We start from the raw sequence: 22701 nt of genomic DNA on the forward strand, positions 1-22701 counted from the left end.
CATTGCAACAACCTGGACATGCAATGTCTGAAAGAGTAGACTTTGCCACCTGTGGCTATTGAGCACTTGAAACGTGGCTAGTCCAAATTGTGATGTGCTATAAGTCACATATGAATTCAAAAGACTTAAAGCATCAACAAAAGAATGATGCATGTGTGTATGTAACTACTAAAAAATGGTTAGATTCCACATGTGGCCGCATTAATGGGATTATTGTATAGCACTGATAGAGATGTTTCATTTAAAGGCTTAAAACTGCCACAAAAAGTCTTACAGCCATGACTATTACAGCATAATATGATACTTAGATCTATTAGGAGTATTTGAGTATGTGTGTTTATCTAAGGAGATAGTAGCCTACAGCTTTCATCAGATTCTCATTGAGGTCCATGACCCAAAAAACATTAGATCATGTTCTGGGTGGTTGAATATTAAATTAGACGGGGGCTGAGAACCAAGTCCTGCAGCTTCCACTAGATATCATGACTAACTGCAATTATTTTCACTATCTTGACCAGACTGTAACAATTCACAGTTAAAACGATTTAGGTCTAAAATTAGCACAGGTGAAAATAGAATAAAGCATTAAAAATAAATTAAATTAAAAATAAAAGTTTCTAGGCAAGTTGCTTAATATTTTTGTGGTTAAAGATTCTGAACTCTGATTATTTTTCATAATTTTCTTTTCTCTTTTTTCTAAACTATGAACTTTTACTCAGATTAGATCCATGGCCTTCTCTTTACATTTCTTTCACCATTTTGATTATTACAACATTAGTGACAACTCCCAATTTATATTCCCAGCCCTGACCTTTCTGTACATATTCCTATCCAAATTTTCAAGTGCCTACTAAATATTTTCACATAGACATTTCAAAATTGCATCAAATTGAACTATTGAAAATGGAACTCATAATCCACCTCTATCTCTCAAATTCTTTCTCTCAAATTTAAGAGTACAAACATATACCCATTACTATCAAGCAGCATCATGAAACTCCTTGATTTATTGATTGGCACTTTAAAATACTAAAAGTGGTTATAAATGCAATAAAGAAATATAAGGGTCAGTGTTTATTACTTCTTACTATTTGCTATACTAAGAGCACAAACACATTTATATCATTAGTAAAATGTCCCACAAAGACAAAATTTGATAATTTTATTGTTGAATATCCTAAATTATCACCTAACCAAAAACACAAAGCATTTTATATCATCCATACTATCAAAATTCATTCATTAAACTTGAACATCTAACTAAATAAGTTGCTGAAAGGAGCCACTGGCTAATGGTAAAATAATAAACCAACCCACATTCTCAAGAAGAAATTTTAGGTAACTGATTAATGCTATCAAAAAAAGAAGAAAACGATGCTATACAAAGTTCATTATGTATAATATCCCATATGAGATATTAAGGGAGGGAGGGAAGAACCACAGTTCCTGAGTAATTTGTAGCAAACATACTTATTGCAATGGTGGTAGCTGCCTGGAGCAAATATTACTACTTCTTCTCTCCCCAAATATTTAATTAGTAAATGTAGAAAGTCAGTATTTCATAATATAAAAGACGTTTGCTTTATTTTTTTCTGAAAAATGAAAAGGTAATAATACCAGAGCCAGAGTGCTATGAAAAAGTCGGAAAATAAACTATAATCTTACTGTAAATATTACAGGCTAGCCCTATTTGATAACTTTTTAAGAAAAACAACACTAACCTGTAAGAAGCCAAAGGTTCACGGAATTCCACACGATTATTTTTCTTTACATTACTTTCCAGGGTGGTAACTCTGAGAGGACTACGAGATTTCTCTTTCCGTGATTTAGAAGATTTGGAAGTTGGAGCATTAAGCCAAGTATCATCCAGGTACCTACCATCTGGGGAGGGAAAAAAATCTGTGAGAACATATGATATAAAATACTACTGTTTCTGAATCTGGCAAGGATCTAAGAAAATAACTTAGGTATCTATTATTTCTGAGATCTCTAGTTGGATATTATATAAATAGATGGAAAAAACACAGGCTATTTAAATTATTACAGTAACTCAAATCTATAGAGGAAGATTATATTCTGTGCAAACAATGCAAAATAGAATTCAACATATAAAATTTCTTTTTGTCAAAGGCTCTCACTCACTTAAAAAAAGGAAATATCAGATAAAACCCAAAAGATTCACAGATTTTTTTAAAAAAGCACAATTTCAGTGGAAAGTACTAACCTGCAGGTTTTAGCCCACTGATTAGGAAACCAAAGAATTAAATATATGAAAAATAAACAAAAAAACATTGGCATTTTGTGAATTTATGATAGCATCTATAAAACAGATATTCCATTTATGATTTTAAACTCCAACAAAAGATATAAATCTTATTAAGCCAACTAAATTTCAAAGTGACATAAAGACCTGTGAATTTCTTTGTTAAAAAATACATAAAACCTCAAAGGCTCAAAATCAAATTCTCACCACTAAAACCAAATGAAAATTCACTGTCAAAGGTGATGCAGTGGTGCTTAAGTCCCTAATTAATCGATAAGGAAAATAGCACCTACAGTCAATAAATCTGAGGCTGCTTCGTAACTACTTAGTACCAAAGGAAAAATGAAGAGGTAAATCTCTGACAAGAGAGCAAGCAAGCCGAAACCGGTTTGGCTCAGTGGATAGAGCGTCGGCCTGTGGACTCAAGGGTCCCAGGTTCGATTCTGGTCAAGGGCATGTACCTGTATTGCGGGCACATCCCCAGTGGGGGATGTGCAGGAGGCGGTTAATCGATGTTTCTCTCTCATCGATGTTTCTGACTCTCTGTCTCTCTCCCTTCCTCTCTGTAAAAAATCAATAAAAATATATTTAAAAAAAAGAGAGAGAGAGCAAATACATGGGACTATAAGAAGAAATTAAACTGAATCAAAACCAACATCAAAAATTTATATTAAATATATCCAGTAACTTCATACATACCTTTTCTACTTATTTTTCGGGTAGCACTTGCAGAAGATTTCTTGGTATCCATGACAGAATCAAACACAGCTGTACTTGTAGGGGTTACTTCTAATTTGTTTTCAATGTGTCTCAGCTAAAGTTAAATACCATTACAACAAATAGGTTAATTCTGTAAATAGCCAGCTACTATCAAATTACAGAGTTATTTAAAACTATATCAAAAAAATCAACACTAATAAAAGAGAAAAATGGTAATTGGCGTACGAGCTACCCTTTTCATTGGCTAATCAGGGCTATATGCAAATTAACTGCCAACTAAGATTGGCAGTTAACTGCCAACTAAGATTGGCAGTTAACTGCCAACAAGATGGCGGTTAATTTGCATATGTAGGCACAATGCAGGGAGGCGAAAGGGAAAGCAGGAAGCAGCCCCCTGCCACTGACAGTGATCGGAAACCCAGGGGGGAGCTAAGAGCTGGGGGGCAGCCATGATCGGAGAATCTGGTGCCTTTTCCGCCCTGGCCAGTGATAGCAGGAAGTAGGGGTGGAGCCAGCGATGGGAGCTGGGCACGGTCGAAGCTGGCAGTCCCAGGAGCTAGGGGTCCCTTGCCTGGGCCTAAAGCGTAGCCCACGATCGCGGGGCCACTGCAGCTGCGGGTCCCCGCTGCCCGGGCCGGATGCCTCAGCCAGAGGCGTTAGGCCTGGGCAGGGGCGGAGCCTGCAACCGCGGGGAGCTGGGGGTCCCCTGCCCAGGCCTGACACCTCTGCCGGAGGCCTCAGGCCTGGTCAAGGGGCCGATCCGGTGATTGGTGATCGGAGGGTGATGAGGGTCAACTCCTCTGGCCGAGGCCTCAGGCTTGGGCAGGGGTCAGAGCCAGTGATCGGGGGGAGATGGGAGTCCCCTGTCCAAGCCTGACACGTCTGGCAGAGGCGTCAGGCCTGGGCAAGGGGCCGATCAGGCGATCGGAGGGTGATGGGGGTCAATGCCTGAGGGCTCCAATATGTGAGAGGGGGCAGGCTGGGCTGAGGGACACTCCCCCCCACACACACCCAGTGCACGAATTTCGTGCACCGGGCCCCTAGTAAATAAATAAAAAATAAAACTATATCGCCCAATACCTTTCTCCAAAATAGGGAAAAAAACTCAGGAATATTTTACTTTAATGAACAAAACTATAGTGTTTTCATTATTTATTTCTTCAACTATACTAACAATTAGCACAATGCTGTCCAAATTTAGACAAGAAAACCAAAATCATTCTGAGGAATATCAAAGACTTTCTATTTGTCTTGACCTATTTTTTAATTGTTGTTTTATTAAAGCAGTAAAAGTTTTCTGACATTATATGCTGCATATCATTATGTATATATCTTGTGCATGTTACATGCAAAAAGTAGGAAAACATAATTCAGCCATACTAAACCTTAAGAGTACTATTCAAACAGCCACAACTTTTATAGTCTTTTGTCTGTAAAATAAGTTTCACAATAAGGATAAAAATAACAAGATAGAATTCAGGTTTCCATACAATTTACAATATAAGTCAATTTTTGGTATAACCACCAATGTTCTCAATGATTTTAAAAAGCATTTTCCCTTTAATAGTAATCATTTGTAGTAACCAAAATGGTGAAAAAAAATGTATTTAGATCTATTAAACAGAAAAGGTATAAAAAACCAAATTAAAATAATAAAAATTCCACCACAGAGAGACAAAAAAACTTTGTATAAAATTCTGACTTATCTTCTTTTGAATTTTTGCAGTGCAATGTACTCACAAAAGTGAAATAATCCTATAATAGTTCTGTATCAGGCTTCCCTTCCTCCATTTATGAGCCCCTTATCACCCTTAAAAATTCTTTTATAAAATCCAATCATTTTGAAAAATAACTAACAGTTCAGTTCTAAATTAGTTTAGCTCTAAATTAAACTGGAGGATAGAAATTATTCCTGCATTATAGATGTATAATGCTCATGTAGAAGAGAGAAAATATAGCTCTGGCCAGATGGCTCAGTTGGCTGGAGCGTCTTTCTATACACCAAAAGGTTGCGGATTTGCTTCCCAGTCAAGACACATATCTAAGTTATGGGTTTGATCCCTGGTCAGGGCGTGTACAGGAGGCAAGCAATCGATGTTTCTCTTTCTCTGACCCTACCTCTCTCCCTAAAATCAATTAAAAAAAAACATATCCTCGGGTGAATTGCTATTAATGAGGTCAAAATTTGACCCTGCACCCTGGTAGTTGCTCAGTGGTTAGAGCATCGGCTTGCCCGCATACCTCAGTTGCAGATTCCACCGCCTCTGTAGGAGAGAGTAAGGGAAGCAACCAATTGATGTGTCTGTCTCACATCAATGTTTCTTTCTGTCTCTCTCTTCCCCCTCCTCCCTCCCTTCCACTCTCTCTAGAAATCAATGGAAAAAACATCCTCGGGTGAAAATTAAAAAAAAAATAAATTTGACCCTGCATTATATATAGATATGTTTTTAAAATATGTTTTATTGATTTTCTACAGAGAGGAAGAGAGAGGGACAGAAAGTTAGAAACATCGATGAGAGAGAAACACCAATCAGCCGCCTCCTGCACACACCCCCACTGGGGATGTGCCCGCAACCAAGGTACATGCCCTTGACCGGAATTGAACCCGGGACCCTTGAGTCCGCAGGCCGACGCTCTATCCACTGAGCCAAACCGGTTCTGGCTGACCCTGCATTATAACCAAATGTAGATTACAGTACATTTTCCAGATTGATTTTCAAACCAGTTCAAAAGATTAGGAGACAGAAAATAACATCCTGTATAATAAAAGCCTAATATACAAATTGACTAAACGGCAGAACAATTGGTCAGTGGGGGGTGGGGCCGAAGAGCAGGAGGCACCAGGCCAGCTAAGGCGGATGCCAGCGGGCAGAGGGAGGGGATGGCAATTGGGGGTGGCAGTGGAGGGGCGATGGGGGGCGGGGCAAGGCGATGGGGGGGCAGGGCCGGCTGCTCGCCAGCCAGGGCAGTCCCCCTATTGGCCTACCATTCACCTCCCGCAAAAGGAGGCCAGACTGCTGCTTAGGCCCGCTCCCCAGAGGGGAGCTGTCAGTGGGGCATTCCCCGAGGGCTCCTGGACTGCGAGAGGGCGCAGGTTGGGCTGAGGGAACCCCCCCAAGTGCACGATTTTCGTGCACCTGGCCTCTAGTATTCAAATGATAAAGAAGTAGGTGATTCAAATTCAGATAGAATACAAAAGAAAACAAAAAGGACATATTAGAAGAGTAATGTGCCCAGAGAACAAATGAAAAAGGAAAGAGTCTCCCTTCGAAGGGACTATGCATCACATACCATACATATTTGTTTTACTAAACTCCTGATAAAATTGGACACACACACACAAATGAGAACAGGTTGCTCATAGTCATTCTTCAGTAATGCTAAAAGAAACCCTTCTATTACTGCCACAGAAAAGAAGAGATAATTCAGTCCATTCAAGAAGTAGTTGTCCCTTTCATTTCCTGACTGAGCCCTTTACCTAAACTTAGCTCCACCTTCCCAAATTCATTTTGTTTTAAATCTTCATTTCAACACACCAAATGAACAAATTTAATAAAGGAGACTAAATATTAGAAATTACTTTAATATTTTATATGTCATAGTGTTAATGTTCCAGATACCTAAAGTGTCTTGATTATTCTCTTATTATTTAACTAGAGGCCCAGCGCATGAAATTGTGCCCGGGTAGGGTCCCTAGACCTGCCCTGCGATCAGGGCCATCTTCTGCCCACTTGCCAGTCCCCAGTCCCACCCCGCCACCACCCCCTGGTTCGCTGTGGTTCCCCATTCGCCATGCTGCAATCGGAGCCTGTGGACCTGGGGGAGGGACCAAGAGGTAGGCCGTCTCAGTTCCGCCTCCTTGCCAGTCCCACCCCGCAACCACCCACCCTGGTTCCCAGTGGTTCCCTGTTTGCCATACTGCGATCAGAGCCCACAGGCCGGGATGGGAGGGAGGGGTACCGAGAAGTGGTCAATGCACCTCATAGCAACTGGTCGAGCAGTCGTTCCAGTTGTTAAGCTTATGGTCGCTGGCCTTTTATTATATAGGATAGTTGTCACTAATGTTCATTTGGTAATATATGGTATACTAGAGGCCCGGTGCATGAAATTCGTGCACGGGGTGGGGTCCCTCTGCCAGGCTTGCACCCTTTCCAATCTGGGATACCTCGGAGGATGTACGACTGCCAGTTTAGGCCCTGCGAGATCAGGCCTAAACTGGCAGTTGGACAGCCCTCTCACAATCCAGGACCATTGGCTCCTAACCGCTCGCCTGTCTGCCTGATCACCCCTAACTGCCTCTGCTTGCTGGCGTGATCGTCCTCTAACTGCCCTCCTAATAGTCTGGTTGTCCCCTAACTGCCCCCCTTGACAGCCTGATAGCCCCTGCCTTGGCCCCTGCCACTGTGGCTTTGTCCAGAAGGATGTCTGGAAGATATCCAGTCTAATTAGCATATTACCCTTTTATTAGTATAGACTAGAGGCCCGGTGCACAAAAATTTGTGCACTTGGGGTGGGGCGGCCCTCAGCCCAGCCTGTGCCCTCTTTGCAGTCTGGGACCCCTCGGGAGATGGCCACCTGCTGGCTTAGGCCTGCTCCCTGGGGGATGGGGCCTAAGCTGGCAATCAGACATCCCTCTGGCAGTCTGGCAGCCTGGCAGCCCTCGGGGGATGTCCACTTGCCAGCGGGGAGCAGACCTAAGCTGCATTCGGACATCCTTAGCGCTGCTGAGGAGGCAGGAGAGGCTCCCACCACCACCGCTGTGCTGGCAGCCATCAGGCTGGCTTGTGGCTGAGCAGAGCTCCCCCATGTGGGAGTGCACTGACCACCAGAGGGCAGCTCCTGCATTGAGCATCTGCCCCCTGGTGGTCAGTGTGTGTCATAGTGACCAGTCATTCCCATTCTTTATGCTGTTAGGGTCAGTTTGCATATTAACCTTTTACTATATAGGATAGAGGCCTGGTGCATGGGTGGGGGCTGGCTGGTTTGCCCTGAAGGGTGTCCCAGATCAGGGTGGGGGTCTCCACTGGGGTGCCTGGCCAGCCTGGATGAGGGGCTGATGCTGTTTTCAGGCTGGCCACACTCCCTTTAGGGTGGGGGTCCCCACTGGGGTGCCTGAGGGCCGTTTTCAGGCTGGCCGGCAACTGAAGCTCCCAGCCTCTCCTTTTTTTCTTTTTATCTTTTTAATTCTGGGATTTATTTACCTTCTATAATTGAAACTTTGTTGCTGTCACTGCTCGCTCCAGCTCTGAGGCCATGGCTGGCTGAAAGCAGGTATCTGGGGTTTGTTTAGCTTCTATAATTGAAACTTTGTTGCTTAGAATGTAGCTTAGAGCAGGCCGCAGCAGGCGGGGAACCTTGGCTTCCTCCATCACTGGAGCAAGCAAGCCTCCGGCTCGCTTCAGCTGCGTGGCTTCCGGCCGCCATCTTGGTTGGGTTAATTTGCATATCTCGCTGATTAGCCAATGGGAGGCGTAGTGAAGGTATGGTCAATTACCATGTTTGTCTATTATTAGATAGGATAATTTCTTACCAAAATGTCAACTTTATTTTGTTACCAAAAGCACTGTAGAAAAAATTTTAATTTATTCAATTACAACAAGTAATCAATTTTAAACCAGAAAGAAATGGAAACTATAACTACTTACAGCAGCCTTGGTCTGAGAATGTGCATCCCACGATGTGGTTATATCTGCTGGGGAACATTGATATTTACTGAATCAAAAGCTCTGAAGTAGACCTTGGAATCTACATTTTAATAAGCTCCCAAATACATTCAAAAGTTTGAAACCCTCTTTATTAGGCAGAACTATTCTCTAACAAGTGCTGTACTATATTGAGCCAAAACATGGTTCTTCTCCCATCCAATAACGTTGAGCTTCCTAATACAGTATACAGTTGAGTTGTATTAGACACTGGTCCTATTAGCCCTTAGGATAGCTGGACAAACCCCCACCCACACTCCAATTTCACATCTCCAACAATTTACCCCAATGAGCTGAACAAATACAAAATTTTGCATTGTATGGTAAGTCACATTATGTATAAAGATTAGAAAACTACACCTAAAATCTTTCATATAACAGCCCTTCACACAGTATAAGGCCATATATTTCCTCTGAGTCATACTTCTCTAGGATATTTTCATTTCCTCCAAATGCTCCTTATGTGACATGATTTCCAGATCCCTCAGAAACCCAACAATCTTCCTCCAGATATACTTCAGTTTGTCTATGTCCCTCAAAAAATATCACACCCTAAATTACGGTTATCCCCAAAAGCATCATTTTAAAGAGTTCAACAAGACTATTATTTTTGTTACCAGTGCACTATAGGTGTATATTAAGAGCTATGTCATACTACTTAAGCCAGAATTTCTAAGAAATTGTATAAAACTAGTTTTACATATACTGATTCTTTTTCAAAAAATATTTTTTTCCTTTACCATAGGATGCCTTAGAAGGTAAGTTACCTTGTATCTTCAAAACAAAATTAAAATTTTAAAATAGAAAACATTATTTTTTAAACTGCATTAATCATATGTAAAAAAAAGTTAATTATTTATCCCTTTTATAAATCAAAGCATGTGTATAATTTTCATTACTGATTAGTTCAGAATTTTATACATATGACCTAAACAAAGGGTTAATAAATTCAGTTAAAAAAAAAAATCATACCTTGAACAGTATCCTTGCTTTGAGAGTTCCTTGGATTTGGTAAAGGCACCTCTTTTGATTTGCTGCTCCTCATCCTGCCAATTTACCTGCAATCATATCATCAGTATTCACTGAGCATCAATATAACAATGTTAGTAAAGAAAATGCCCTTACTTATCTTGTCTTTCATTAAAGTCAGGAAAGGATTTTGTCCTCTCTAAAAGTTATCTTTATACCCTCGTAAGAATTCCTGAAATTCTATCTAAATAGATCTGTTCTTCATGAAAGAATACATATATATGTATATGTGTGTGTGTGTGTGTGTTATGTGTGTGTGTGTGTGTATACATATAAATATAATGTGTAAAATTTTTTTAAAAGATCACTGTGGAAAAGGCACAATGCAAAAAATCTCTTAATAGAAAGGAGTGAATCTAATATGTCAAAACTCTATCTTTAAAGTATAAACTTTAAATTGCAAAATGCCTTTTTTAACCACTTTAAAGTGTTCACCAAATCAAACAGGTTTGGTTGAACATCGCCCCATGCACCAAGAGGTCACTGGTTCAATTTCTGGCATATGCCTGGGTTTCTGACTTGATCCCCAGGAGGGGGTGTGCAGGAGGTAGCTGATCGATGTTTCTATTCCTCTCTCCCTCTCCCTTCCTCTCTCTCTAAAAACAAAAACAAGCATATTTTTAAAAAAAGAACTGAGAGATAAACAATACTATCTTTAAAATATTTCTCTCTCCCTGCCTGTGGGCTCAGTAATTGAGGATGAACCTATAAACCAGGAGGTCGTGGTTCAATTCCTGGTCAGGGCACATGCCCAGGTGAAGGCTGGATCCCCAGTAGGGGGTGTGCAAGAGGCAGCTGATCAATGATTTTCTCTCATCATTGATGTCTCTATTTCTCTTCCTTCTTCTCTGAAATCAATAAAAAATATATTAAAAATATTTGTTTTGGCACATAAAATATGCCTCCATACAGCTGCTGAAAAAATTTTTATGCTATTTTCGTAATCTCTCTCTCTCATCCCTTTACCTCTAATTCAGAACATCATCTTTAGCCTAAATTATGGTAAAAAGCTTCCTAAATTATTATTCTCCTAATCTCTTCTTCATACACAACCAAAGTTATCTTTCTAAAACAGAACCTAGCAAATCTGCTTTTATAACTCTTCAATGACTATTACCTATGGTACAAAATTCCAAGTTCTTACCGTGATGGAACTTGGAGGCCTTCACAACCTTAATTCACAATCTTGGGCCTTGCTATCTTCATAGTATACCAATTGTTTCTATCAAATCACCGTACCTAGAGAGCATTCTCTGAGCACTAAAAATCTGCACCAAAAATTTGCATTATCTCCATATCTTTTTCTAAATTTTCTCCAGCAGTAATACCCTTCAAAGGCAAACTAATGTCATCTCCTATAAGCCTTTCCACGATTGTCCTTGAACAGAATTACTACTTCCCTGGTTTCCAATAGCACTCTGTGCACTTTTTATATCCTTTATCATCACACACACACACACACACACACACACACACATCATTCATTCACTCATTCATTCAATGAATATTAGCTGAACTTACTTAACCTTTACAATCTAATGGAAGGGACACATAAACAAATACTTAATATACAGTGTGATGATTATATCATAAAGTTACAAATAGTATATATATATATATATATATATATATATATATATATATATATATATCCATGTCCCCACAAGCCTGCCTGTCCTTAAGGACTGTATCTTCTGATTCATCTTCATATCAATAGAGTCCTTCAATGAACAGATAAACAAATGGCAATGTTAGAAGCTGTTAGGATCTCAATTTACACAGAAAAGAATAGAGAATCAAAGGCAGGATTGGAGTGAAAGGATGAATAGAAATGGGAGGAAGGTAAATCAATAAAAATGAGAGAGAAAAAAATGACCAAAGAAACAGAAGAGGTGGTTAAAAAGCCAGGCTGGAAAATTATTCATAAAAAAGGAAGAGAGGGGAGAAACCAAGATGGCGACATAGGTAAACACCGGAAATTGCTGCCGGAGGGGTGTCTCCAGCACAGAAGTTCTCCCACTGCAGACACAGCTGATTCTCACAGCCAATTGGCCTGGAGGTCAATCCCTCCCAGTCATACCTACAACAATCAAGGCTTAACTATAACAAGACTGTGCACAAAGCCTAAAAGGGGGTGCACCAAGAGTGTCCACCTCAGGTAATTGGGGAGGCTGAGCCACTGGGCCCCATAGGACACCTAGCACAGAAAGCCACTCTATCGACACAGGGAAGCACAAAAAAATGTGGAGACAAAGAAATAGGACACAAATGACAGAGATGGAGGAAAGCAAACTACTGGATATAGAGTTCAAAACCACACTTACAAGGTTTTTCAAGAATTTTCTAGAAACCGCCGATAAACTTAATCAGAATATTATACAGAGTTCCAACAGCAGACTAGAGGATCGCAAGAATCAAGTCAACGATTTGAAGTACGAAGAAGCAAAAAACACCCAACCGGAAAAACAAAAAGAAAAAAGATTCCAAAAATATGAAGGTAGTGTAAGGAGCCTCTGGGACAACTTCAAGCATACCAACATCTGAATTATGGGGGTGCCAGAAGAAGAGAGAGAGCAAGATATTGAAAACCTATTTGAAGAAATAATGACAGAAAACTTCCCCTTCCTGGTGAAAGAACTAGACTTACAAGTCCAGGAAGCACAGAGAACCCCAAACAAAAGGAATCCAAAGAGGACCACACCAAGACACATCATAATTAAAATGCCAAGAGCAAAAGACAAAGAGAGAATCTTAAAAGCAGCAAGAGAAAAAAAGTCAGTTACCTACAAGGGAATACCCATACGACTGTCAGCTGATTTCTCAACAGAAACTATGCAGGCTAGAAGGCAATGGCAAGAAATATTCAAAGTGATGAATAGCAAGAACCTACAACCAAGATTACTTTACCCAGCAAAGCTATCATTCAGAATTGAAGGTCAGATAAAGAGCTTCACAGATAAGAAAAAGCTAAAGGAGGTCATCACCACCAAACCAGTATTATATGAAATGCTGAAAGGTATCCTTTAAGAAAAGGAAGAAGAAGAAAAAGGTAAAGATACAAATTATGAACAACAAGTACACATCTATCAACAAGTGAATCTAAAAATCAAGTGAATAAATAATCTGATGAACAGAATAAACTGGTGAATGTAATAGAATCAGGGGCATAGAAAGGGAGTGGACTGACTATTCTCGGGGGCGGGGGAAGGAATGTGGGGGGTGTGGGAAGAGACTGGACAAAAATCGTACACCTATGGATGAGGACAGTCAGGGGCGGGGGGCGGGGGGGTAAGGGCAGAGGGTGGGGTGGGAACCGGGTGGAGAGGAGCTATGGGGGGAAAAAAGAGGAACAACTGTAATAATCTGAACAATAAAGATTTAATTTAAAAAAAAAAGAGGAAGAGAACACAACATACACTACTAGGTCCATAAGGCAGGAAAACAAAAGAAATGGAAAACAGGGAAATGGAATTCATATACTAATTTGCAAGTAGCCTGTAAAAATTTATGGTAAAATTACAAGGCGCACACACACACACACACACACACACACACACACACACAAAGTATAATTACTCTTAATGATAACAGAGAAGAGGGCTACAGGTGGCCATATAATAAGCTAAATTGTTTGATGCCATGGAAACAATGGGAGTCATAGGATAAAAAGCACATCATCAATATGAAATGAATCAGAAGACTGGAGCAAATGATAAAGCCCTTGCTCTGGCTATACCCAAGTAAAAACCTTATTATGAGGCCAAAAAAAAAAAAAAATAGTACAAGAACTATGTATAAACTGTATTGGAGATTCATTTATTCACTCTCTGGACATGAACAAGGTAATGAGCAGTTAAACTGGAGCAACAAAACACTGCCATCTAGATTCATTGAACAGCACAAACTACTCAGAAAGGAAGAAGATATTTCTCCCAGCTACTCACCCAGAGCAAAAATGAACTACCAGCCTGGCCAGTGTTGCTCAGTGGTTGAGCGTCGACCTCTGAACCAAGAGTTCATTGGTTTGATTCCCAATCAGGGCACATGCCTGGATTGCGGGCTCCATCCCCAGTAGGGGGCATACAGGAGGCAGCCAATCAATGATTCTCATCATTGATGTTTTTATCTCTCCCTCTCCCTTCCTCTCTGAAATAAATAAAAATATATATTAAAAAAGTAATTAACTACCAGATCCATGGCTTCAATCTCACACACACAAAAAAAATCTTAGTGTTTCTAGAGTGGAATGGTGTGGCCCCAGCTAAATAGATTCTTTACAGGAATTACTAGAGAGATAATACTAACTACCAGGCTACAACTTGGCAAACACATCTGCCTTGTTAAGAATTCTGTCGCCTAGCCAGTTTGGCTCAGTGGATAGAGAATCGGCTTGCGGACTGAAGGGCCCCAGGTTCAATTCCGGTCAAGGGCACATGCCTGGGTTGTGGGCTCTGTCCAATGTGCAGGAGGCAGCCAATCAATGATTCCCTCTCATCATTGATGCTTCTACCTCTCTCTTCCTCTCCCTTCCTCTCTGAAATCAATAGAAATACATTAAAAAAAAAAAAAAAGAAGAAGAAGAAGAAGTCTGTGTCTATCCGGCCAGTGTTGCTCAGTGGTTGAGTGTAGACCTATGAACCAGGGGGGTCACAGTTTGATTCCAGGTCAGGACACTATGCCTGTTTGTGGGTTCCATCCCCCATAGGAGCAATGCAGGAGGCAGGTAATAAATGATTCTCATCAATGATGCATCTATCTCTCTCTCCCTCTCCCTTCCACTCTGAAATCAATAAAAATACATTTTAAAAAAAGAATTTTGGCCGAAACCGGTTTGGCTCAGTGGATAGAGCGTCGGCCTGCGGACTGAAAGGTCCCAGGTTCGATTCCGGTCAAGGGCATGGACCTGGGTTGCGGGCATATCCCCATAGGAGATGTGCAGGAGGCAGCTGATCGATGTTTTTCTCTCATCGATGTTTCTAACTCTCTATCTCTCTCCCTTCCTCTCTGTAAAAAAATCAATAAAATATATTTTAAAAAAAAAAAGAATTTTGTGTTTGTTAGCAATCAAGTTCCTGGATTCTGGAAGTATGGTGATGTTGCTGAGTGCCCATTCTCAACAGACCTAAATTCGGCCTGACCTATACTGAACCCAGTAGCAAAGATTCAAGGTGCACACTATCCAATGGACAGTAAGCAGCCAGAATCCTAACATGGAAATTGAAATAACTGAAATCAGAAATGTAGGCACACTGCCCTAGATCACATTTGATTAATTCAATCAGGAAAATTAATGTATCCCTTTTCCTAATACCCATACTATACCATTCCTTCTAAAATCCTATAGGTAAAAATGAACTGTAAGGAGATGGGGCTCCTAACACTTTTCCCCCCCTCTATTATCATCTCTGGCCCTTTTAGTCTCTAGCATAGTCTCACTTAAGAAAATTTGCTTAAAATTAAAGAAACATTTATATTTATTACTTAAAAAATAAATTTGGCATAGTCTCTTCAAACATCAGTAGTGTATTTTTCTTTTTCCCATTCACCTTTTATTTTCTTTTGCAATTATTTTCCCTCTTAATTTTCTGTTTTCTATATTAATCTCTTATCTGATTTCCTCTCCTCCCTTTCTCACCTTTAATTACCCTATTTTTATATCTAAAATTCATATCTATACTACATGTTTATGATTCACTTTTCTAAATCTAAAAAAGGTATAATCTCTATAAATAAAACTACAATAATATTTCTCCCAAAACTCAAAAAGGCGTTTACCACACACTGAATGAAATATTCAATATTTACATACACACACATCTATAAAAATACATACATCTGAATATACATTTATTAAAACATAGTATATAACACTTGGCTTATTTTTTTAAATATATTTTATTGATTTTTTTACAGAGAGGAAGGGAGGAGGATAGAGAGTTAGAAACATCAATGAGAGAGAAACATCAATCAGCTGCCTCCTGCACACCCCCTACTGGGGATGTGCCTGCAACCAAGGTACATGCCCTTGACCAGAATCGAACCTGGAACCTTTCAGTCCACAGGCCGACGCTCTACCCACTAAGCCAAACCGGTTAGGGCTTGGCTTATTTTTTTAATCTGGGTACATGTGAACTGGTATTAAGGTTAATGCTCAAAATATGTCTTTGACAAGGCAGTATATTGTCAAAATGCATCTTTAGTCATAAAGTCATTGTATCTGCTAATTGTTTAATATATGTCAAACAGGACCACAGAGAAAATATCCTTTGTATTTAAATATCTTTTAAATAACAATACTTTAAAATCATGCCCCTCCAATTCAAACTCTGTAGCTAGTTTTTAAACCTATAAAGAAAACTCTCTCCCAAATAACCCATATATGTATTCCCAATCATTCCCACTACAAGTGAGCTTCAGAGCAGCTACACACTACCTTCCTCCAAGCAGCTGCAGAGTTCTCACCTCCTAAGCTTGCTTTCTCAAGCAGCTCAGAAAAATCACCTGGATAACATGTTAACAGTAGAGGCTCCACCCACAGTGATTCTGAATCAGTCTCACTCAGAAGAGGCAAAAAAACAAACAACAAACTATATTTTTTTAATTTTATTTTTTAAATATATTTTTTATTGATTTTAGGTCGGAAGGGAGAGGGAGAGATAGAAACATCAATGATGATAATCATTGACTGGCTGCCTCCTGCATGCCCCCTACTGGAGATTAAGCCCGCAACCCAAGCATGTGCCTTTGACCAGAATCCAACCTTGGACTCTTCAGTCCCCAGGCCAACGCTCTACTCACTGAGCCAAACCAGCTAGGGCAAAAAAAACCCTGTATTTTTTTAAAAAAATAATTCTTTATTGTTGAAAGTATTATTCGTGTCCACCCTTTCCCTTATTGGCCCCCTCCAACCTCCCCCGCCCCAGGCCCTTATTGCCTCATTGTCTGTGTCCATGGGCCATGCAAAAATGCATACAACCTACCTCTCACCCACCCACCCTCGCCCACCTTCCCTCCGAGATTCCCCACTCTGTTCCATGCTTCCATGTCTCTGGATCCACTCTGTTCATCAGTTTATTTTGTTACTTAGATTCCACATGAGTGAGATCATGTGATACTTGTCTTTCTCTGACTGACTTAACTTCACTTAGCATGATATTTTCCAGGTCCCTCCATGCTGTCTCAAACAGTAAGAGATTCTTCTTTTTCATTGCTGCATAGTATTCCATGGTATAAATCAGTGGTTCTCAACCTTCTGGCCCTTTAAATACAGTTCCTCATGTTGTGACCCAACCATAAAATTGTTTTTGTTGCTATTTCATAACTGTAATGTTACTACTGTTATGTATCGTAACGTAAATATCTGATATGCAGGATGGTCTTAGGCAACCCCTGTGAAAGGGTTGTTCGACCGCCAAAGGGGTCGCGACCCACAGGTTGAGAACCACTGGTATAAATGTTCCACAGCTTTTTTATCCACTCATCTACTAATAAACCCTGTATTTTTAAAGGTCCACAACGATCCCAAAATACAGAACTACAGCCCAAGAGATTATTTTCAATTCTACTTCTCAAAGTCTGAAGCCTCCAAAAACACTGTTGATTCCATAAAGATTAGCATCAGTAGAGAGAACTAATCCTATTCCCCAATCACCTGAGAACAACTCTCTTCTGAAGCTCCAGAAACTTGACAGCAATAATCCCTTTAAACCATAAGTCAAAATTACAGACCTCTAACATTATGAGGGGGCAGTTAATAATCATAGTTATCATTTTCTGTGTTCCTTCTCTCTGGGTCAAGCACTGTATAGTTTTCCATATATTTTTTCTAATCTCTATCACAACCCATGAGGCAACTATCCATATATCCATTTTACTGATGAAGAAACAGTATCAGACAGACCAAAGAACTAGTCTAAAGTCATTTAGCTAAAAAGTGACAGAACAGGAAATTAAATATCTCTCTCTCAAACCTCTGGAAGCCTCTAAGGGTCATTTATATAATGCTTCTCATAATATTTAAACTCAGCCACCATCAATAACACAATCCTCTCTTGTAAAATAAGGCACCCTGCTTTCCCACCTACATTCTTTAGAACCTCTGTATCATTAACTTCAATGCACTTTTAGCTTCTTTTAGAGAACGCTAACCAACATGCCTCAACTGTTATCAAATTCACCCCAAAAGACAGGGCTTCCTAACATAGGTCTTCAGATGAAGTATTTTATTTTCCTTCCCTACTAAACAGAACAGGTGAGATGTTTTAGCAAACTCCTTGGTCCCTCATTGCAGCATCAGACTGTATTCTTCTACACTCCTGAAAAATCTTTTCCTCAATCTGACCCATGCCACCCATTCATTTAACAAATATTTGCTGAGTGCCAAGTATGTAGTAGAATGAATAGTGCCTAGCAGTGGGAATATAGCTGTTAAAAGAACAAACATGGGCCCACACTCAAGCAGTCTAAAAGCTTGCTTGGAAGGTGGATATTCAACAAATATTACAAACTAGAGGCCTGGTGCATGAATTTGTGCGTGGGTGGGGTCCAGCCAGCCCACCCCCATCGGGGCCAATCGGGCTGGGCCAGCCGGGGGGAGGGGCTGCAGGCAGTTGGCGGGCCAGCCCCGCCCCCTGGTCAAACTCCTGGTCGAACTCCCAAAGGGACAATTTGCATATTAACCTATTATATAGGACTAGAGACTCGGTGCATAGAATCCGTGCACTGGGGGAGGGGAGAGTCCCTCAGCCCGGCCTGCGCCCTCTCACAGTCCAGGAGCCCCACGATGGATTGCCCTGCAGAGGGAGGCCCCACCCACCCACCACAGCCCACTTGTCGGTGGCCTGGACCTCCCTCTTTGGGCAATCGTGGAGCCCCCCGATTGATTGCCCCACTGGCCGGTGGCCTGGGCCTCCCTCTTTGGGCAATCGTGGAGCCCCCCGATTGATTGCCCCACTTGTCGGTGGCCTGGACCTCCCTCTTTGGGCAATCGTGGAGCCCCCCGATTGATTGCCCCACTTGTCAGTGGCCTGGACCTCCCTCTTTGGGCAATCGTGGAGCCCCCCGATTGATTGCCCCACTGGCCGGTGGCCTGGGCCTCCCTCTACAGGGAGATCATGGGGCAATGGCCGGGCCTCTGACCAATCGCATCGCACCCGCCTTGGCTGGCCTGGCGCCAGTGGGTGTCATAGCGTGGTAGTCCAGACGGTCATCCCGCTGTTTGGTCGTTCGGCCGTTCGGTCGATTTGCATATTACGCTTTTATTATTATCGATGGGATGAAAATAATTAGAAAAAAATGCAAGTGCTATAAAAATATAGCCAGAAGGAACTCATCTAATTTGTGTTGTAGAGAGGAAAACTCATTTAATCTAAGACATAAAGGATAAATAAAAAATTTAGCCCAGTTGGTGTGGCTCAGTGGCTGAGCATCGACCTATGAACCAGGAGGTAACTGTTCAATTCCCAGTCAGGGCATATTCCCAGGTTGCAAACTCGATCCTCAGTAGGGGCTATGCAGGAGGCAGCCAATCAATGATTCTCTTTCATAATTGATGTTTCTATCTCTCTCTCTCCCTCAGAAATCAATAAAAATATGTTAAAAAAATTTAAGTATAGGCAAGGAAGAGCTTTCCAGGCAATAGAAAGGATATCTGGAACAGCTCTGAGACAAATAAAACATGACATAGTTTAAGCCCCAGGTGTTGGAGAGGGACAATGGTGAGAGAAAGCTGGAGAAAGAAGGAAACAAGATCATGCAGAGTCTCTGACATGATTGCATTTGTGTATTTAAAGAATCAAGTGTTGGCCATTCCTCTCTTAAGCACTGACCATAGTTTTCAGAAACCAATAATACAGAATTTATATCACTCTTTGCACTTTGTCTCTTACTATACTAAAAGCTTCTTAAATTTCAGAAAACTGAAAAAAATTATTTTATTACCCATTTAAGTGACTCAAGCGTTTTGTTCTACTGTCCATTTTACAGTAAGTTTAACTGGCATCTGGTAGAGAAACAAGTTGTTTCATGTAAAAGTTGAAGCATTGCCGGGGTCCTGCCCCAGCGGGTCCAGGGGTTCCCCAAAGGTGTGGACGGAGTCGGCGAAGAAGGAATGACACGGAGACAGTGTTCAGTTGATCAGCAGCCTAGCCAGGATCTCTAGCCAGGATCTCCAGCCAAGTTCTGGTCTGGATCTCCAGAGAGGTTCTGCTTCGGATCTCCAGCGAGGTTCTGTAGCCATGTTCCCTCGCTAGGTTCTCCAGCCAGGTTCTGTCCAGGCTCTCCAGTCAGGTTCAGTGTCCAGGTTCCAGTCAGGTTCTCCTGCCAATCTCTGTAGTCAGGTTCAGTCCAGGATCCCTTGCCATGTTCTCCCGCTAGGCTCTGTCTCTAGGCTCTGAGGCCAGTCCCTCTCCAGGATCCTCCGGCATGCTCTCTCCAGCGAAGTTCTTCTGTCTCTAGTTCTGTGTTCTAAATTCTGTCTGTTTCTGTCTTGTTACAACTGTATTTATACCAGTTGATTCAATCCTATCAATCTCTATTACAAAGGTTAGGGCGTTTCTTATCTCCATTCCAGGGAGAAAAGATTATGTAGTTTAAGCATGATTGTTCGTAGTTAAAGGGATTAATTACCCGCCTGGCACTTAGTTGAGGGGTTTTATTCCCTCCCTAACTTCAGGGGAAAATCCCTACCTGGGGATTCAACCTTTCTCGGAGAGGTGACTTTGGTTAAAACACAGCGCCAAGAAGGTGAGCAAACATATTAAGAAAAGTATGCCATATATGCCAGGTCCCTTGAAACAGCAAGGATGGACCGGCTCCCGGCAAAGCATAAATGAACAATACTGTTTTGTTCAGATTAAAGTCAAATATCATGAGGATTAAAAAAGAAACTATATTTGACATGATTTTATTTGCATCATGTAAAATATAAATGAAAGTCCAAAATAATAATCAACTTCCCAAGTTAGCTAAGGATGACTCTAACTTGCCAACAGAAAATAGAAACAAAATTTCACTAAAGCAATAATAAATGATATAGAGAACATGGTTAAAATGATATAAAGTAGAAGGCTCTATAAATCAAATAAGGATGCAACTTTTTTTTAAAAAATATATTTTATTGATTTTTCACAGAGAGGAAGGGAGAGAGATAGAGAGAGTTAGAAACATCAATGAGAGAGAAACATCGATCAGCTGCCTCTGTGGGGGATGTGCCCGCAACCCAAGTACATGCCCCGGACCAGAATCAAACCCGGGACCTCTCGGTCCACAGGCCGATGCTCTATCCACTGAGCCAAACTGGTTTCGGCAAAAGATGCAACTTTAAAACACTATTTGACTGCTTATAGCAATCTAAAGCCAAAAAGAGTACACACTTCAAGTACCAGCAAAATATTCACCCTACAAGTATAAAGGTTCACAGAAACTAAGAGCCAATAAATTTAAAAGAATTTTACTGTCCCTCTTAGCATGCAGGCTGGGAGTTCATAAATAGGGAGAATGGGAAAAGAACAGAAAAAGTAACTTTTAGTGGCAAGAAGCCATAAGAATACTCCTTCTGTTTCAAGATCTCTCCACCTCCACATTCTCTCAAGAAACGAACCATTTTATTGTTCTCTCGTGTATCTCTTTGTCTTCTACCCTCTCCAAGATTCCTCCTATCAGCATTTATACTTAAATCGTCTTCTTACTTAAAACAAACAAAAAAGTCCCTCAACCCAGCACCCTACTCTACCACTGCTCTCTTTTTCCTTCAAATATCTCAAAAAAGACTATATATTCAGTCTCCACTTAAAATACTTTTCAATCACTTTTCAAGCAATTCCAATGTGGTTGCCACAGCAGCTCTCACTAAAATCACCAAAAACCTCTTCACCTCTAAATCTAACGGACATTTTCAAATAAAAAGTCCCCAATCTGCCTGACATCTTGGCAGCATTCATCACAGCTGACCACTCTCTTGAATCACTCTTCTCTTTGCTTCTATACACTGCACTGTGATTTCCCACCTCTAGTTCTCTTTCTCATTCTCCTTTGCTAGTTAGCCCTTCTCCTTTAAATCTTAAAGTTCAAAGGAGTCTGACTTTGGGGTCTTATCTAACGCTATACTCTCTCTCGGTGACCTTATCCATGCCAATGACTGCCTCTTACAGTGAGTCAAAAGAGTTCTAGAGGTTCCAAGCTTTCTAAGTTCACAGAACTCTAGTGTCTCAGTAATTTTTTCATGGTGCCCCTAAGCCCAAAAAATACCTAACAATTCCATTTATTAACTAAGTCCTCACAACTTAGTATTTATGTCATAATAACTTTGAAAAATACATATAAACTGAAAGAAATACTTAATTTTTTTACTAATAACAATTACTTATTAATGCGATATGTGCATCTAATAGACATTACAGATTATCAAACCTTGAAATCACTTTGGACACCACCACTTTCATTTAGTTTCATAATGATTTTTGCACAGTACTTGCTTTTTATCAGAGCAATCCCCCAAAACCTAGCACAATCTCATGAGTACTACCTTAAACCAAACGTTTGAGCAGTGTCCCACAGCTGCCAAATATTACTGTGTTTTCCTCAAAACTTTAAAAGTGCCCCAGTGCCCATGTGAGTTCACTATGGTGCTCCAAGGTAACTTGGGGCACAGTATGGGAAACTTGGGTTTAAAAATTACTGATCTAGCCTACATGGTTACTTTGTAAATTCAGAAATGAGGTTTAACCTCACAAAGCTAGTAGAAAAATAAATATATTAGGGGTTTTCATAGATTAATTTTAGCCTTCCAGCAACAAAAGTTTACAAACAATCTAATCATGTGATATTCTAATAATGAAATCTGTAGATCTCTGGAAAACAACTATATTCAAAAATACATTTACATGACTGAATAATAAAAAAAAATTCTTCTTCAATATTTTCTTTTTTAAAAAAAGGTTTCAATAATTATAAAAGTGGGGCCCTGACCAGGTAGCTCAGTTGGTTAGA

At 40.6% G+C, this 22701-nt stretch overlaps 1 protein-coding gene across 7 annotated transcripts in view; it reads right to left on the reverse strand.

Annotated features, from left to right (window-relative positions):
* The window catches only part of CEP350 (centrosomal protein 350), a 125534-nt gene that overhangs the window by 97065 nt on the left and 5768 nt on the right, over nucleotides 1-22701 (reverse strand). For 4 of the 7 annotated variants that reach the window (XM_059673424.1, XM_059673423.1, XM_059673425.1 and 1 more), the window contains exons 2-5: nucleotides 9658-9743; nucleotides 8629-8675; nucleotides 2963-3077; nucleotides 1722-1881 (exon numbers count right to left, since the gene is read on the reverse strand). In XM_059673424.1, coding sequence (XP_059529407.1) covers nucleotides 1722-1881; nucleotides 2963-3077; nucleotides 8629-8675; nucleotides 9658-9730 — 395 coding nt within the window. In that variant the 5' untranslated portion in view covers nucleotides 9731-9743. Of the gene's footprint in view, nucleotides 1-1721; nucleotides 1882-2962; nucleotides 3078-8628; nucleotides 8676-9657; nucleotides 9744-13658; nucleotides 13861-22701 lie in introns of those variants that run through there. The other 3 variants (XM_059673420.1, XM_059673422.1, XM_059673421.1) reach the window with 3 other exon arrangements.

Source organism: Myotis daubentonii, chromosome 18 (assembly GCF_963259705.1).
Source record: "Myotis daubentonii chromosome 18, mMyoDau2.1, whole genome shotgun sequence".
Classification (NCBI taxonomy): domain Eukaryota; kingdom Metazoa; phylum Chordata; class Mammalia; order Chiroptera; family Vespertilionidae; genus Myotis; species Myotis daubentonii.